Source organism: Nanorana parkeri, unplaced genomic scaffold (assembly GCF_000935625.1).
Source record: "Nanorana parkeri isolate BGI_ZX_2015 unplaced genomic scaffold, ASM93562v1 scaffold905, whole genome shotgun sequence".
Classification (NCBI taxonomy): Eukaryota; Metazoa; Chordata; class Amphibia; order Anura; family Dicroglossidae; genus Nanorana; species Nanorana parkeri.
Genome location: NW_017307173.1, coordinates 79711 through 99047, shown reverse-complemented (window position 1 = coordinate 99047; position 19337 = coordinate 79711). Strand labels below are relative to the sequence as shown.

At 43.3% G+C, this 19337-nt stretch overlaps 1 protein-coding gene across 1 annotated transcript; it reads right to left on the bottom strand.

Moving 5' to 3' along the window:
• Positions 1-1019: 1019 nt before the first annotated feature.
• SNX11 (sorting nexin 11) lies at positions 1020-18409 on the bottom strand. Its single transcript, XM_018565971.1, has 5 exons — positions 18345-18409; positions 12260-12346; positions 11197-11297; positions 7696-7794; positions 1020-1331 (listed from the first exon to the last, which is right to left on the bottom strand). The coding sequence occupies exons 1-5, from the start codon at positions 18354-18356 to the stop codon at positions 1148-1150; spliced, it is 483 nt and encodes a 160-aa protein (XP_018421473.1). The 5' UTR covers positions 18357-18409; the 3' UTR covers positions 1020-1147.
• Between the last annotated feature and the right edge of the window lie 928 nt (positions 18410-19337).

The window sequence follows — 19337 nt, the reverse complement described above, 5'->3', positions numbered from 1 at the left end:
CTTAGCTTTCTATTGAAAAAGATTGCCCTCCTGAACCTTCATCCATTCATACCCCTCTCCCATACCAACAGCTGGAGCTTGTATATATTAGGTTCATGCAGTCTCTTCCAATATGTTTTATACATAGGGGGCATTAGCATTACAGTTAAGTAAAACTAAAAGTTTAAAATAAAACGAACATCCCAAAAAAAATTGTTTTAAAGTCCCTGACCCCCCATGTACACGCTCATACAAACATAAACATGCATTGGGTGCCAAACCTGTTAGATATTACCACTCATGCCAGAGTGAGAGCAATAATCCTGGCAATGTCCCTCACTGGTTCTTAGACCAACAGAGTGGAGGGGGAGAGAGTCTGCAGGGACCAGTCTAGCCGCCATCCAGATCCGGGTATGTATATTTTAGCTCCCTAGACAAAAAGAGCAATTAACCCTTTCAGTGCAGTGGTAGCCAGCTCTTTTATTAAATGAACTGTGACCTGGCAATGGCAGCATTACTCCAACCTTTTATTATAAGTCATTCAACTATTTGAGCAATAGCCGAGAGATCTTACTGACTAGAAGAGGTGTCAGAATTGCTGGTCAAAGGTCAAATCAGCACACAAATATATGGACTGCTACTTTTACTATGATGTAACAAAATATGAAAGATGTATCATTTTAAATATGGGTCAAGGAAGAGTCATGGGAGGAATAACCAAAAATAGAAGTGCTGCTTTCTTTACACTTTGCTCAAATGACAGGAAAATAGATACATTTAAGGATTGGAGGATAAATTATTGGAAGAATGAACAGAATTGGAAGAAATGCCGAGTGTAATATTGTCATCATCCACAGTGTGCATTTCCAGCCTCATAGCCGAGCTGGGTCAGTCAAATCAATATATTCCTAATCTGTTTGTCTTGTAGGCAATGTTTAAAGCTAGACCAGTGTAAGACCAAAATCAGGATTCCAGTATCATTTAGATGTGTGACATCATCATGAGAGCAGTTTTGTGTCACATCAGGATAACGTGACACCACGAGGGGCTCTTCACATAAAGTGCACAGTGTTCCAGACTGAGGCGTGGATTCCCTTTACCATTATGTAACTAAAGTTCAAAGCTTGAAGCCTACGCATTTCAGGTCCTCTTACTACTCCTACTGCCACTATCTGGAAATGATTTCCTCCTGGGCCCAGCCTCTGTTGGACATCGCATAATTCAGGATGGTTTCAGCAGCAGTGTATGAGCGGCGACCCTGCACACAGGCCTCAATCTCTTCTACAGGCAGCTGGCTTTGCAGGAAGAGGTGCAGCTGACTGTCCGACAAAAGGACCATGTTCTGTACAGATCTGCAAAAGAAACAGAAGAACGGTCAGATATGCTCAGGGAGCACCCAAGTAAATAATCTGACATTTAATAAGCAGCATTATTGTCCCAGCAAAGAGAAATATGGCCCAATCTTTTCTTGCCATAGTTTTCTTTAGTGTGTGTGTATATATATATATACATATATATATATATATATATCCTTCTGTGACCCAAAACTCAGCATATAGTGGGCTATACGCTGACAGTGCATGCGCAGCAGCCGGGACAGACCCCAACAATATTGTCAGGATCCACTCCGCTGCCTGATTGACAGCTGGCTCTGCCTCTAAAGTTGTGGAGGGGGGTATCCCTGTGGGAAGCAATGACTGACAGCCACCACTCTCTGCAGAGAGAAGATCGGGAACTGAGTGATCAGCGGTATGTTTGCTCACTTCCCGATCAATACACCTGATGTGTGACAGCTGCCTCGCAGTGACACAAGGCGCATGAACCTGGTGTTCTTTTGATAGAACAATGGCTTCCCAGGCAATCAGGAACCAGGCAAAGGTTATGGGCACATGACCTTCACACCTTTATAAGTTCCTTTTGGACATCACATTCCAAAACCATGATGTGATTTAATATGGAGTCACCACCCCTTTGTGGATACAACACAAACTTTCCCATGCTGCACACAGTCAAGTTCTACTTTAAAATGTACCAGTTTATATTCCACTTTCGGGGGAGGGGATAACTAAAGGAACTGTATGGATGCTCCAGTTTATACATCAACAACTCTTCATGCAGCATTTGAAATAAAAATATATAATGGTACATTAAAGACTTAATTTGGATGAAGAAACAACCCAGACTTTAACTAGAAACTCTCCAATACCCAAACAATTTAGATGACTTTGATTCAGGGAGGCTCAGCAAGTTGAATCTTGATTTTCTACTAATGTACTTGATAGGCAAGATTTGGGAAACATATAGTGGGACTCAGAAGCTAGACAGAATGTACCCCATACTGGGATAATAAACAGCTTACTGAGATATTGAAACAAAGACCTTGGCTTGGAAACAGATATTGTTGCAGTCATCCCATTCAGAGGGAACACACAAGACATTCCAGTAGATCCAGACTGAATATGACCTAAATAACAAAAGATTTGATCCAGATATAAATAAATAAGACAAGCTCTCCAAGCCCAGTCTAGAACTATCTTAGTAGAAGTGGCTCCAACACCAGAGTGAGGCCTAAGATTACTGTCAGATGTTACCACATACATAGCGCTACCCGCAGATCCGCTACCAACGTTCTCCAAAGAACTCGATAACCTTACCACCACAGCATTTCAAAAAGCCATCATCAATAAAAAAAGAGAAATCCTAGGTGGAAGAGAAACATCCCGAAGGGTCAATTCTGTAGACTCAAGAGAAATTGTACCCAGAATACAGATTATGTCACATCCAGTCAACTTCTCATCAATAAATTCAGGGAAAAAGAATACCCAGAAGAACTCATTATGGAGGCTTTCTCCGGCCACTCAAAAACAGACCAACCTCTGGACGCCACATATGACCATAATGCGAGGGAGGAAAACAAAATACGTTTCATTACTACTTTTAATAATGGGTTTACAGCCATACAGAAAGTCATACGCAAACATTGGCATATCCTACAAAAAGACCCGAAATTGGGTCCCCATTTACCGCCCAACCCGTCCATCAATTCTAGGAAGTCCAGGAACATAAAAAAATATGATAGGCCCTAGCCGATCTTTCCAACGCCCAGAAGCCCGTCCAAAACACTTTTTATTTGATAATAGAACTGGTATATTTCAGTGTAAAAAACCCAGATGCCTTACATGCCATTTCATCCACCACGGTCAAACAATATTCCACGATCATCTGCAGTTTTCCTACAATAGGAGGAGATATAGGAGGAGAATAGGAGGAGATAGCCGGTTGTGACTAAGTCACAAGGGTCATTTGTGCACCAACCAAAGGGAGGGAGAGGTTAAGGGCCAATATGACTAGGTCAACTTAAGCAGTAATCCAAACAATATGTAAGATAGTACCCGCAAGGGGTAATTACAGACCCCCTTTAGAGCAGGCAGGGTCAATGGTCGCTAGTGACTAAGTTGCCACAAGCCTGTACACAGTGTGGAAGTGCGACAGTAAAACCAAGGGCTACTCAAAAACCAACTGCGGTGCTGAAGGTGTTAAGGGTCAGCCATAACTAGGTCACCACAGGTTGCTGAGCACACAAAAAAAACAGGGAAATGATACCAACAAGAGTCACACACAGACCATTGCACAGCAATGGCCATGCATGTCTAGGTAACCATAGGCCCATTTACAAACAATATACAACAAGGATGACTCACAGACCACTGCAGAGCAGGCAGGCTAATGGCTTTCTGTGACAGGCCACTGTAAAACCATTATACAGTGAGACATTACACACAGGTACTCAGACTACAGTAGAGCAGTAGGGGCTAATAGCCCACTGGAAGGCAATTGCTAGGAGGGATGTCTACAGCCTCCTGGGGATCCAGTGGTAGCTCCAAAAATAAGAAGTACAAAGTGTCCAAGTGCCTACATTAAAGGTGTTGTAGCACATATGGGGTGCCTCCAACAGAATAAATGTAATGTCGCAACAAAGTCTGCAACACATTTGTAAAAATGTTACAGTTCTATCAACGTTAAGACATGGGGGATGGTGGTGGGCAGTGAAATCATTGGACAAGCTCTTTGGTACTTACAGAAGGCATCCAGGACAGCCTTCGCCTTCCCTTTGGGCATACCCCTCCTTCCCCCAAGAGTCTTCAGAGACAAGGCTCCAACAGAGGGAGCACGGCTCTAGACCTGTATAGAATCACATGCCAAACCGAGTGCCCTAGCCAGGATCCAGAGGCAACTTTACAGGCCGGCCCTGTATCTTCTTCCTGGCGGGGGCCTGGTGTGGTCCCCAAGGCTCAGCCGAGGAGTGCCGATCCAGAAGCTGCTAATTTGTGCTGCAGCAGCCATGTAGCAACTAAGAGTCTGCGGGCAAGACAGATATTTTTTTATCCCCCGTTGTAAGTCTCTGAAAGCTAATGTCAAATCTCTACGTGGCAGACGTGAGATAATTGATCTGTCCTGTGTTCCGATATTGCCATGTCGGAGCTGAGCCGTTCACCGCTACTCCATAGGGCGCCGGAACCGGAAGCCGCCATCTCAACTAAGAGTCTTGATTGTAGGGACAAATTCATATTTGAAAAATCCAAAGTGTAAAGAGAAAAAAGATTAAAGAGCAAGAACAAAATGTCCATCTCCTAAGGACACTGGCAGAAAACTAAGGCTTGCTGGGAGTGGGGAGGTTATACTAGGCTACTAAACATGTGTTTGGAAACGTTTCCCATAATTTCCTGATCTTTCCACTGGGCACACAAACCAATGTGGACACCATAATTAAAACCTGAAAGAGGCTCCTATACCTGTCCGTGTGTGGCCCCCATTACAATCTTCACAGAATGGAAGAAAAGTGTATAGGTTCCTTCACGTACACTATCTATTCAATCATCGGCTGTGTAACCCACAACAAGGACAATTTTTGTTATTTGACTGAAATTTGAGCAGCTCATGGTCTGCACAGGCCCCCATGGCTTTGGCTAGAAGAACAGGTTTTAGGAAATAAATATTAGGTATGACGAGCAATTTGCTGATCATGAGTCTGGGCTCCCCTTTATAGAAACATTCTAGAAACAATTCCACTTCTACGGCTTACAAATAACTATGCAAGGATTTCATTGCTCACCTGTATAATATTGTCTGAACCCTTACTTCCCGTTTCCTCAATTTGGGTGCAGGAAAGAGCAGCTGAACCTGTCAGTCTAATCATTACTAGGAGATAAGCTGTCAGTCATGCCGTCTTCCTTTCTTGCACTGCCATCTACTGGAAGGGGATCAGCACACAAACACTGAAAGCAATATATGAAAACGCTACTAGTAAAAGAAGATGTTCTTGTAGGCCACGTTAAGTCTCTAAGGCCAGGGACAGTTTTAAAGAACAAGAAATATCGTGACTTCCAAAGTAAAAACTAGGGATGTCCCGATACCGATACTAGTACTTGTGAAAATGCCCCGATACCGGCCCTTTACATTTTTAAACAAGAGCGGCTGCCTGAGGTCCTGCGCTCTGAAAACCTTGGGCAGCTGTCTTTGACAGTGCCAGTCTGGCCGCACATCACCTCCTTCCCGAAACCGGCACAGCAAAGGAGAGGCGCACACCTGCAAGTACAGCCATGGAGCCCAGAACGAGCCCGGCATCCACCTGTTCAGCCCCGGGGAGACCCTGCACACATCATGGATTGATGGGATCTGTAGTCTTCTATAGCAGGTCGCCATTCTCCATTGCTGAATAATCATGGATTGAGTTAAAGTTCTTCATTATTATAAAGAAACTGCCTTAAAATCATTAGTCTGTATTGTTTAGAAAAATTGTCACATGTCCCTTTAAGAGAAAGTATCGGTAAAAAGGGAAAGAACTTTTACTCGGTCTTGATAAATGGTATTGGGACATCGCTAGTACAAACCTTTTGTAAAGTGACTACTTCAAATATATACGAGGCCACAGACACAGGTTAATAAAGTGTACTGGGACATTTGCATTAAAGCCGATACGTAAACCAGCAAAATCTTATCCGGCCTCATCTCTTACTATAAAAATAAAATATGTCATTCACAGAACGTGGGATTGTCCAGTAAGCGTGGGGGAAGTGGTTTGGATAAGCAGCAGAGAGTCTTAATACCGTCTTTATATGTGTTCCCATTCACATCGTGTTTAATAAAGATTTTAAAAACTGCCGTTTGTCCTTTTCTGAAAACTTTAAACTGGATTTTCCTCAGCTATGCAATGGAGCTGGTGAGTTAATGTTTACCATGATTAACCCCGTCTGTGCTGTGCTGGCAGATCTCATTACAGGTTATTAACTAGATTTGAACACCGTCTGTCCTAAGAAAGGGTTACAGGCCTGGCAGCTTGGCTTCTGCCTTGTATAATAATGAGGGGAAAGTCACTCTGTCCCTGGAACTGACTTGCTTTGGAATTGTACAGAGTAGCTTGCAGTCTGCCCAAAGGCCTGCTCCAAACAAACAATTTAAAAAGGCAAGAAATATTTTTGTAATAAATCATTGTAGATGTGCCGTGTGACTGGGAAAACATAGTTGGGTTTTCTTGAATTGGACTGCAAAAGTGGGAATACTCTTTAACATTACAGAACAGGTGACTGACTACTACTAGCTCAAACCCTCCAATACCCTTAGATTTGCATTTTCTGTAGCTGCTATATGACAGCTATAGTCCATTTCCTAATCTGCTGGGGAAGTGCTGTGGGAGGAGACAAATATCAATGCTTCCTTCCATCTGCTGATGTCTACGCCCAGCTAAGGCAGTATTGTAGTCCAGCAGTGCAGAGGAAAGAGGGACGACCCCGTGGGAAATTGAAAAGGCAGCATACAGCACAGGAAGCGTGGTCTGATCTGAGAAACCCAAATATAACGAGTAGAATGAGAGCACCAGACCAAGAAAAGTTTGGAGTCCAAAATCTTTTAATCACTCAACTGTGATTAAACAACAGTAGAGAGCCGACACGTTTCGAGGGCTACAATTCCCCCTTCATCAGGGGTGAAGAAGACAAAAAAAAACATAAGAATAAACATTCTTCTTCTTCTTATTATTATTATAAGAAAATACTTAAAAATCTATATGGTCTGGCACTCTCATTCTACTAGTTATATTTGGATTTCTCGATTTGGGTCCTAGCCTCTACCCTAGGAGCCTCCAGATTCCTGCATAAGAGCTGCCTCACTTAACCCCCTTCGGTGAAAGATACCAGTCCAGCTCCTCCTTTGCCATTTGCTTCTGATCTGAGAAACCGGCAGGATCAACAAGTACGTTTTACAATACAAAAGGTAATCCTGCTAGAGCTCACATATAAAAAAGGGACTTTTTTATGCTCATCGGGTCCATCTAGTGGCGGTAATGCCATTCAAACGGCACTGGGCCAGCATATGGGTGGGCGGAAGATTCAGGTTTGCTTTTTTCAAACACTGCTGCACATTCTTTTTTTTTTTAATCGGGAGTCCCAAGTTCTTCATTAACTGTACAGTACAGAAAGTAAACTCCGTCATCTTTCACAGACATCGTCACTAGGCTCCTTCAGATCGCTCCACTCCAACCATTCTGAACTTTGAGCTTTTCATCCTCCAACCCTTCAAACTTGTGAAAACCGGGAAAGGTTGGGAATTGTGAGGGAAGCTCCAGTACATTAATATACATATTGAAGTATCGATATTTCAAAGAAAATGCACTTTAAAGTTTTTTCAAACACTTTTTTGTAGGAGTGTTTATAAGCTTACTGTTCCAGGAACTGCTGTAACCCTTGTCTTCTTCTTTCAATAAAGTCATCGCTGCATCCCATATGAAAAGGAACTTTCCCTGGCATTGCAGGAACAGGCCTACAAAAAAGAGGGGTTCCGGGTCAGAATTGCCAGCAAGTAGATAGGTAGTCAGGCAGTTTTAATAGGGTACAGTTGTAAAAAGCCATCGTATGAGCTGGCCCTTTCAGGTTACCTGGATACACTTGTAGAAAGCAGAACATTGTAGAGCAAGAAGACTGCAGTAGAATGCCATTGTCAGCCTGTCCTATTCTTCTGTCATTTTATAGCATATCCAAACCACTTCTTCAGTTCTAATTAGAGCTGCAGCTAACGATTATTTTCAAAATCGATTAGTTAGCCGATTATTAAGTTCGATTAATCGGTTAATCGGATAAACAATAAAATAAAATTTTAAAAAAATGGCTCCAGTGATGGACTACTAGTTTGTATTGAGATTGTAGTCCATCACAGGAGCCAGCTTTGGAGCGGTGGAAGTAAAAAAAAAAGTGTGGTGTGCAATATAGTGAAATGGAAATTTTAAAGTTATACAGCAATCAATGCAGAATGGCACTGGCTATAGAGGACTACAAAACCCAGCAATTGTACATTATACAGCGCAATGCAGAATATCACCAGCTATAGAGGAGCTGGGAAGGAGGTGCGGCGTGTAGAGCGTGGATGCGGGCGGGCGGGTCTGGCAGCGGTGAGCGTGAGTTGGGGAGGAGGTGCGGCGCGCAGCGTGTGTGGAGCCGTGAACAGGGCCAACTGATCGGAAGCCGATTAATCGATTATTGAAAAAGTTGACAACTTTTTCAATAATCGATTATGTTGATTAGTTGTTGCAGCCCTAGTTCTAATGAGTGCCAAGAAAATACCCAACGTTTATACCCTCACAGGTGGCACACCTTTGTGGATAGACATTCTGGGGTCATTTTCTGACACTCATTAGAACTGAAGAAGTGGCTTAGATAAGCTATAAAATAGTCTTCAACACCACAGAACAGCTGAATGCGACTAGATATACCATGGCTGGGATAAATCAGAACATTCATGGACATACAAACACCTGAAATGGAACACTACAAGAAATTAAGAAGTGGCAGAGAGATACATTCGAACAGCCTGAACCACATCGAAGCAGTGGAGAAAAATCTTTCCGATGCACTGGAGCTGGAGACAAAGAGGGAAGCGTGACGTCCTGATCAAAGTGACGCTAAACTCAGGAGTTAAATCTTACAAAATGCATTAAAATACCCCACTAACAAAAATGTATCTTATTTGTGTATCACTCGGCTGTCCTCAAATCATCTCTGAATTGGTGCGGACACTGTCCTTCCTTCTGGACGGTGGCTACTTTTGTTCCCCATGGTCCCTGTGTGTGTTGTAAAGTAGCCACCCCTCCAAACTCACTCCAGTGATGGACTACAATCTCACATTTAGTTTACTAATTTGTAGGGCTGGTAATGATTAAAAATTTTGTGTTCGATTAATATAATTTTTTTTTAAATCGATTAATTATACATGAACTTTGATCGATCAAAATAATCAACGATTAATCGACGGATTAATCGTTAATTTCCGCACCCCTACTAATTTGTATTGATATTGTAGTCCATCACAAGAGTGAGACTTGGAGCGGTGGCTACTTTACCATGGGGGAACCATGGAGAACAAAAGTAGCCACCCTCCAGAAGGAAGGACAGTGTCAGCACCAATTCAGAGATGATTTGAGGATCTACAGCTGAGTGATACACAAATAAGATACATTTTTGTTAATAGTTGAGGCGTTTTAACTCCTGAGTTTAGTGTCACTTGAAAGAAGTCTCACCTTGTATTATTTTTCACAGCTCAGTCACCCAACTCTCACAGTGTATGTTGCTTTTTAATCAAATGTTTTTATGTAAAGTAGAAACTAAGATACAGACTTTGAAAGTTCACTTCATTCCCGACCATGCCCTTCAAAAGGAGGTAACTTGTTTATCGACAGCTCATCTCGCTGTCCCTGCACTTTCCAGAAACAAGCACAAGACTGCAGAGTAAGCGGACACTCTCACAGCAATCAGCATAAGTACTAGATTTGGAAGGGGGAGCCTTTGAGTTATGAAAGTACAGAAACCATGAGATGGGAGCTGTCAATCAAGAGTTCCTGGCCAGGAAGACAGGGGAGTGTCAAAGTCTAAGTTTCTACTCCACACAGAATCATGGGATAAAACAATAGCATATACTGTGGGAGTTAGGTGACTGCGCTATGAAACATAAAACAAGTTGAGACTTCTTCCTTAGGGTGGAATGCAGAGATCAATTTCGGAGGGGAGGGCTTACTCTCAAGACCACTTTGTCCCTCTAAGGTTTTCTGCATTGAAACTTGAACTGTGCTAGGAGTGAGGTGTAGCACGTCACTGCAGTAACATCCACTGCAACAGTGATTGACAATATGCAGACACCGTGCCAACACATACAGCACTGCCTAAGTCCAAAGCAAATGCTGCAGAAGAATTCCCAGAGTTCCAAGATTCAGTGTTCCAGGAAGCAGGCAACTCAGTTTTAGATGAAACTGGCTCTATGGAAGTTGTATGAACAACTGAGGAATCAGAAGCCGTGACTGGGATTCCCTGAAGCTCAGCTGGGGTGTCTGACAATCAATGTGTCTTGTAGGAGAGTGACATAATACAGACAGAAGGGTGCCGGCTGTAATGCCTTTATTAGATTTGGAGGCACACAGTGGAAAGGGGAGGAGAAAATTAAAGAGCAGCCCAGTTTTCCACCAAGCAGAAGGGACAGAAATAGACTGGAGGTCTATTTTAAATTCAACATGAAACCTTCAAAGTCTTTTTTTTGTTAAGGGGGGCAGAATAACTAGAATATATATTTGTTTTATTTCCTTCTTCTCTAGTGGTATGCAGACCTCTAGCACCACTCCCCCTGTACGGGTGCCTCTATCCACTAGCCAACTGCTGTGAAGGCATCCGTATGTGCACGGTCACGGCCATGCCAGCACCTAGCTGTGTGTGTGCATAGACACACACAGTGTGCAGCCAACCATGCCCCCACCCTTGCAGTCACAGCTTGACTGATGGTAGAAGAAGCCTATGACCCCCCTGTCTTTAGTACCCTCCCCCACAACCAGGAAGTTCGGGGAAACAGGCAAGTGTGGGGTGGACAGGGATGTTAGAAAAGTTCTGGGTGTGTCTTTGCCTAAATTCAAAGAATGCATTAAGGCAAAAAACACGCAAGCCTCAATACTACATTAAGGCTTCCCTCACCCCATGACTGGAATGTGATTGTTTTCTATCAGTTACTGCATTTTACAATTCATCATACCTCTTAACCTTAACTGATCATAAAGTTCAATGCAAAGCAGCGTCTATATATTGATATGCACCAGAAATATTAGTATTGAATTCAGGGTAGACATCTTGCAGCTCCGTTATGTCCATGTGTTCACATGTATAAGGAATATATTTAGGGCAAACTACTCACACTAGGCCGGCATATTTCTGCAGCTGTTTCCTTAACCAGGCAAACTCCCTGTAACGTCTCCTCACGCAGGATGTCTTGGCAGTAAACGCCTTGCTGTTGGTCTGGGAAAAGACAAAACTGCTTGTAAAATGGATTTTAAAGATCTACCAACAAAACTGTGCCCATTCTAGAAAGGGAAACATTGGGGATTTGGGGAGAGGTTGGAATGGTGGCAGGTGCAGTTGTTAGAGCAGGATGGCTAGAGTTGTGGCAAAGTTGGGTTGGGATGCCAGTGTGTGCAGGCTCAGTGGCGAGCTTCAGAGCAAGATCAGTGGTGAAGCCCTACAGTCAGGATGAGAAAGGGTGCAGGCTTGGTGTTAAATGTAGAAGGGGGCGATGCAGGTGTGGTGTTAAATGGGGGAGAAGAGGGGTCAGGCACCATGGTGAGATGGGCAGGGATGCAGGCTTGGTGGTGAGAGTTGGGGTAGCAGTCACGCGAGGGATCCCACCACCATAGTGTTCTCACATTTGCTGACCGTGCAATCATTGTAGGACAGGGATATATTCAAAATGACTGTGCATGCTTGGGGCAGATTGGTTCCATCAGAGCATGAAGGTGGACACACGGACATGTTTATGTACACTGCTGCATATGCGTGTGGATACGATGCACAGACATGACTTAAACGTCATCCGTGCGTCTAAGCGCATATTTATGATGTAAGAAGACACCATATTGATTACACAGGGAACCCCATATGTCATCTCCGAAAAGTCCAAGAGGGGGAACTTTTACTTTTATAATTGTCCTAAGTTTAAGTTTTTGATTAAAATAATCTTTTATATCCAACAAACTAAGCCAGTGGAAGTACTAGATTATGATGACCATCACATCTACATTTCAACATGAACCTAAAGTCAAAACATCACTTCACTTCCTGTATTCCTCTCTTATGATAACTACATAATAAATACTACACATCAGAATTTTGGGGGATGAAGACAATCTGTAGCTCTCCATTTTAGGAACCACATACTCAATGCTGAGATATGGTGGTCCAGCGGTTGCCAATTATTTACTCACATGAAGGAAGATTTTATAATCCACATAGGACGTCCATGATCCTTCATTCTGCAGTCTAGGATCTTGGACACGAATGGTAATAAATTCCTATAAACAGAAGAGATCACGAGTCTGTTACTGGAAAATGACAGGGAGGGCAGATAATGTCAGTATACATCTCTCAATGTTAGAAAAGAAATCAAGCAATTTCCTGATGCAGCACAATCTATGCTAATAAGCACTCAGAAATAATCTTAGAATTGACAAATACGGTGAGCTTAAATCTGGTTGCTATAACATTATCATTGTTCTTGGTTGTGCTTTTACTGCTATAAGTATTAAACTGATAAAGCTAAAACATACAGTTTGATATGTTTGCTACATATTGTTTGTGCTGCAAGACAACATGAAGCCATTCAGATAAATGCGTATGGTAATAATGCTGCGAAACATTACTCATATGGTATTACCATAAGTTATCTGCTTTGTTTTAAAAAAATGATTGAAGATTGATTTTACAACTCAGTAAAAGGCATTACCACAATGATCAGCTGAAATGACCAAATGCAACATATTTGATTGATTTCTAAGGCATTCTGGTCTGTAAAGGTCTCTTTACAGAGACTATTGTACCCAACATTAGAATACAGCTAGCTTCAGGCTGGATATAACAGTGTTTCATTGAGGTGTCAACTGAGAGCAAGAAAATGAGCTATCTGAAGTAGTGAAAAAAATACACTTTTATTAAAAACAGATTATGAGAAATAAAGCTTTTAGCAATTAAATGCAATGGTCGAGTCTTGTACTGTGTGTTAGCCATCAATCAAATGCATGAGGTTTGTAGCTTAAACAAGAACTTAAATTGGCTAACTTAAAGTGACACTAAAAACTCAGGAAGTAATAGTTAACAAACTTGAATGCTTCTTAGGATTTAACATAAATGTATCTTATTTGTGTATCACTCGGCTGTAGAGCCTCAAATCATCTCTGAATTGGTGCTGACACTGTCCTTCCTTCTGGAGGGTGGCTACTTTTGTGTGTGTTGTAAAGTAGCCACTGATCCAAGCTCGGTCCTGTGATTGACTACAATCTCACGTTCAGTTTAATAAATCTTCTCTTTCTTCTACTAAAGTTAACTCTTTAAGGTCACCCTTCTCTTCCCTGCGCCTGACATAACTGAGGAAATCTACACACCTTCCTCCACATCTTGCCTCTCCTACCTGGTAGTTTCCCCACTCATGGGTTTACTAGTAAAGGAAGTGAAACTAGCCAGATATGAGGATGGCTTGATGGATGGCCGGATATGAGGATGGCTCAAACCATCCTCATATCTGGCTGGTTTAACTTCCTTTACTAGTAAACCCATGAGTGGGGAATCCTCCAGCAAAGATCTAAAAGATTGAAATGTAAAAAGTCTCCTGCTTGAGGATTCCCATCAGATCAGTATTATGGAAGTCATCTCTTCATTGACTAACTTGATAAGACAAGGTTGACAAAGTGGTATCTTCCAGTAGCTAGCTAGCTTAGTGGCACAGTTCTCAGACCTCTACCTGGGTCTAACCCCCAGGGACAGTTTTTACGAGTCCTGGACTAGAGGGGTTAAAGTGTAACAACCACCATTAATGTCATAACAATGAAAAATAATGGAATACAGGGATTGACACAGCCTACATCCACTTGTGGTGGGTGCTTGAACAAGGAACATCCAGTGCATGGCGGGCCTGGTGTGGAAGAAGAAAGCTCTATGGTAAATGCTACATTGATTACTGCTGGACAGAAGTAGCAGAGCTCATGCAAGTTGTCCACGTACTGGAAAGTGTCTGTACGGTGATCCAATTATCTATGTGCACTCAGGGGAGCATGCATGCAAGACTGGGTCCAATTTCCCTTCAAGCTGACATTTATTAAAGCTGCACCAGAACTACTATTCCCCAACAGCTTCTTCAGACAGACTTCTGCCTCCTCACTTGTGAAACACCAGCCTGCAAATCACTCCCCATTCTGCTTGGTGACCAGTAGGAGCTGCTCCTTGAACCTTGGGGCCAAGCAGTCATCAGCTGGACCTTAAGGTGAAGGGGTAGATTGGTGGTAGTAAGTGGGGATGGTTGCAGCCACTAAGATTGTCTCACAATGCAAGGAGAGGGAGGGTGTGGAGCTGCACAACCCATTGCCAAACATGCCCTACTGCCTCTGAACCATGAGTTCCACTGGCCAGCTCTATATGGTCATTGGCTGGAAAAAAACAAAAACAGCCAAGTCTGGTTGTGTATGCATGAGGATTCAAAGATTGGAACTAATAGCTACTGGAGAGCCTGTTAATTGAATTTTTGTGTTACATGTAGGTAAGATAAACAAGAGTGGACCACAGCAACCAGAAGGGAGTGTCCTGTGACTTGGCAAAAATAAAACAGGAGGACCAGGTGAAGCCCCCTTACAGATTTGGGAAATCGAAACTTAATGCTGGAAGGCTCAAGAAGTACTAAGGCTCGTAGTGGAGTGAACCCTAATCGGCAATGTGGGGGATTGTTCCCCTTCGACTCACAGGCCTGAGTGATGGTCTGCCAAATCCACCTAGCAATAGTCGGATGAGAAGCTGGCTGCCCCATATGGGGACCCTCAAGAGTGACATTACGTTAGGATGCTTTGGCACAGGGCATAAAGATGGTAAAACACTGTCCTGGTTAAGGTGGTAGGCAGAAACTGCCTTAGGGGAAAAAAAAGAAGGCTTAGGCTTCATCAGTGTCTTATCCTTCTTGAAAATCAGAAAAGGCTCTTTTCAAGTCAAGGTTGCCAACTCAGAAAGATGCCTTTCAGAAGTGATGGTGACGAGGAAGGCAACTTGTGAGTGAGTAGGGTCAGAGGGATATCTCGGAGGGGTTCAAAGGTAGCTAGGAGGACCACCTCCAGCATCCCCTACGTCAATGAAAGGTCCCAATAGACCTACTGGTAAAAAGACTGTTTTCCAGTATACAGACATTGACAATTGAGGAACATGGTAGACAGGGCATGGCACATGTTCTGCCCAAGCCAGGATTAAGGCCACTTCGCCCTATAAGCTGTGCAACTTCTGGTGCCTGCCCTAATGGTTGATGTAACCACAGCCATGACACTGCCAGACTGAATCCTGGTCAGGTGGCCCTGTAGCTGGGGAGTCCAGGACTAAAGGAACAACCAAATGGTCCTGAGCTCCAGGATGTTGAACGGGAGATGGGATTTCACCATCGACCAGATTCCTTGGACAAAGATGTTCTCCAGGACTCCTCCCAGCCTGATAGACTGGCATAAGTCATGAACACCTTCCAGACCACGCATAGGCAACCTCGGCACTCCAGCTTTTCTGGAACTACAAGCCCCATAAGGCACTGCAAGACTGACAGCCACAGGTATGATTCCCAGTGGCAGAATCACCACAGCTGGTGTGCCAAGGTAGCCTACCCGTGGTCCAGACCATTGGGAAGAAGGATTCCCCTGATTCTAGCACCAGGTTGAAGATTCACCACACCAGGGCAAGATTTTCCTTGCTAGGCAAGTAAAAAAGGAGGTCCAGAGACTCATGTTTGCTCCACACAGCCAGGATGCTTAGCTGCAACGGTCTGGATTAAAAGTGGGCATTGGAAACTGCCTCAAAGGAGGCTACTACCTGCAAGACCAGAACCTTCATGCAAAAGCGAATGGTCAGGCGTCTCCTGAAGGAGGACCCTGGATAGTCCATGACCAAGTCTTCCATGTGAAGGGATTGTTCCAGCTACGACTTCTGGAGGTTCAGGACCCATAGAAACTCTGCAAAATTTGCATCGTCCTATGTTGGATGACAAGGCTTCTACCAACTGTTCCCTGAGAGAAGGTCATCAAGGAACCCCACTATGGGCATACCCTGAGATGTCCTCCCACCTCACGAACTTGGAGGGCGAGGACTTAAGACGAAAATAAGGGTCTGGTTAGATTTGAAGCCTAAGGCCTGTGTGGGAAAAAGAAACCCATCTTGAAGTAGGGAACAGAGGATTTATCCACCAAAGTCCTGGACTTTTGCTTCTGTGGGTGGTGCTCTTGCATCAGTTACGTCCTTAATACAAGTAACCAAGGGTTCCCCCAACAGGTATTCCCCAGAAAAAGGACATGCACTCAAGGCATTTCTTGCAAGGAGGCCCTGCAGACTAGCATTTCAGCCACAGAATCCATCACATGTGGAAATTTATTTAAGGTATTCGCCAGATCAATCTCCGCAGTAGTGCAAGACCACAAGAAAAAGTAACTATTTATAGCCGTTACAAATCTTTCTGAATGTTCCTTCTGTGCAAAAAGTCCAATGCTCAAGAGCATTGGAAATAAATACGTATTTCCTATGCTCCTCCAAGGGCGATGATGCTAACGTGCACCCTCTCTGTGAGCGGAGACAGATCATGATAAACCAGTCAGGTTTCCATTAACATTGTGATAACCAAAAAGGTAACCTAAAACTCATCAAAAGGGCATATTTAATTCTGCATTTGTCCCCATGCACCTAGACGCAACTTGCTCCTCTGTAAGCTTGGGACCTTGACAGGGGGATTCAGAAAAGAGAGTGTGTAAGAGACGGGTGAATTTCCAAGCTCTACTGTGCTGAATGAACCCAGAAGTGATTTGCAGCCACTGGGTGAGCTGTAGATTGGGGACTTTGTCCCCAAACTGCTCTGGCTAGAGGCAGAGGAGACATCTCCATAAAGAGAAGCATGCATCCTACCAACAGTATTTCTTTATATAAAATGAAACCATTATTATTTATTCTAAATAACACTCCAACAATGCTAAAAGTCAGATAATGAAAACCATTTAAATTAAAGCAGACCTTCCATTAAAACTCAAGGTTAGCTTATCACGTGGCACCTAGGTGAGGGTGATGTCATGATCCTTCCAGTGAGATCCTGGGTACAATGTGAGCAGGAGTATCTTCTTGGGAGATTTGGGATACTCACCATTCCCAATATCTCACCTAAGGAGTCAGATGGCAGGTAAGTATATTTTTCTACCTTTTCTGCACAAGTGCTATTTTTGCCCTTAAACATGTTGGGGGTGCTGTTGTAATAAGAGGACTTTACATTTTAGTACAAGGTCTGCTTTTATTAGGAACTTTCTGAAATCATCAGAGAAACATGATGAGATAGTAGAAGTTACAGGCTTCAAGCTGGAGCCTTCCTATCTGCCTGCTACATCACCACTCAAATTTGATTTTCCTTGGCCATTTTAAATAGGATTGGCAGCTGTAAACTTTTTAGTATTTTAATTAGGGATGCACCGATACTAGTATCGGTGCGGATACCGAGTATTTGGGTGGGTACTCGTCCAAATGCTCCGATACCTAGCATGAGTACTTCCTGTATCAGGAAGCCGGGCAGCGCATCATTACACGCTGCCCAGTTTCCTGATTGGCCAGGAAATGGCTCCATGCTCTCTCTTCACTTGTAATGAGAAAGCATGGAGCCGACTTCCCGGCCAATCAGGAAGCCGGGTAGCGTGCAATGACGCGCTGCCCGGCTTCCCGATTGGTCAGGAAGTTAGCAAATCCGGGCGCCATGTAATGACGCAGCGCCCGGCATTCTGATTGGCCGGGAAGCCGGCGTCATGCTCCCTCGTCATCTCATGAATCATAATATTAAAAAAGTGACCTTAAAGCATTAGTTTGTATTGCTTTAGAAAAAATGTGACCTGTACCTTTAAGAAAAAGTATCGGTAATTGGTATCTGCGAATACTTGATCAAAAGTATCGGTACTCGAACTCGGTCTTAAAAAAGTGGTATCGGTGCATCCCTAATTTTAATACATAAAGCAGTTTGTAAAAGGCAGAAAGGTGCCTACAGTGGGTAAGTTTGGGAATACCTCCACGTTAGAAAAAATAAACAATGTAGGTGCCCAGATTATGGCCCTGAGCAGGTAGCCTGTGTTCCATTTACGATTTTTCAAGGTCTAATATTCTGCTTTGATTAAAGTATACCCAACTGTCACTGTATCTCAGATTTTTCCCAGTAGGTATGCTGGCTTTGACAAATAAAAGAATTCTGCTTAGAACTGATGATTATGAACAGCATGTCCTGCCTTGTAATTATCTACCTTGCTCAACAAGTAACCTTACCTCCCCATCCATGTTATTCTGAAACAGCCTGTAACCAGTTTACATGGAGTATCATCTGCAAAGAGAGAAGTAGAGTAAATACAAACATTTAAAACTTTCAGGGTACTTCATGTGACGCACATAGAAACGGTGCTCATAATGGCTAATAAAAAAGCATTTCTGTATATAAAAATGTTATAATGAAATTGTCTTTTTCCATAATACCATTTACAGGTCATTCTAAAAAGCACACATATACACCGCCTATTACCACCCAACATTCTTAACACAGACATAAAGCCTCCTTCTACCACCCAACCTTCTTCACAGATATATAGCCTCCTATTGCCACCTAGCCATCCTCATACATATCATGGGTCAAAATAGTGCTTGCAGCTTTTTGATCGCACCGGACCGCAGGTACAATGTGCCTTGCGATCCCATTGCAGCCGGAGGGCGTGGCTACGGTGCCATTCACTTCAATGGCCCACCACGCCCCCTCCTGCCCCACAAAAAAGTGAGCCAGCCGCAATACGATGCAGTGTGTTTTGGCGAGAATCAGGCCGGAACGCACTGCATCTGGTGTGAACCTAGCCTTAACCCCTTAACAGTCCGTCACTGGCAGGGGGCCAATTTAAACAGACTCCCGGCCGCTAAAGCCACCAGGACTTTGTTTACATTTGTACAGCTGGCGACCGGCTTTCCCAGGCTCCGCTGTCACTCCTGCGGGCCCAGGAGCATGGGTATTTTATTGTGTTTTGGGCACTAATTTTAACTTAAGTGCATTTTTCACAAAATGTTCGGGTTTCATAAAAATTTCCGCTAATATCGTGCAGCATAAAAATTTGCAACTGCCGCCATTTTATTCTACAGGGTCTTGGCTTTCAGAAAATATATAATGTTGGGGGGTTTAAAGTAAGTTTCAGGCCTAAGATGTGGATTATAACATGGGTGCAAAAAATGAAAAAAAGGTGAAGGTGCTGAGAAAAACCTGGACTCAGCCATGTTGCAACA

What these genes read in the sequence shown, in the direction of transcription:
- SNX11 (XM_018565971.1), bottom strand. An exon ending in CAGAAATATGCCGGCCTAGT is followed by an intron (nt 7,795 to 11,196) that starts GTGAGTAGTTTG and finishes TCTTTTTTGTAG; the next exon opens with GCCTGTTCCTGCAATGCCAG. An exon ending in TTACAGCAGTTCCTGGAACA is followed by an intron (nt 1,332 to 7,695) that starts GTAAGCTTATAA and finishes TTTCTTTTGCAG; the next exon opens with ATCTGTACAGAACATGGTCC.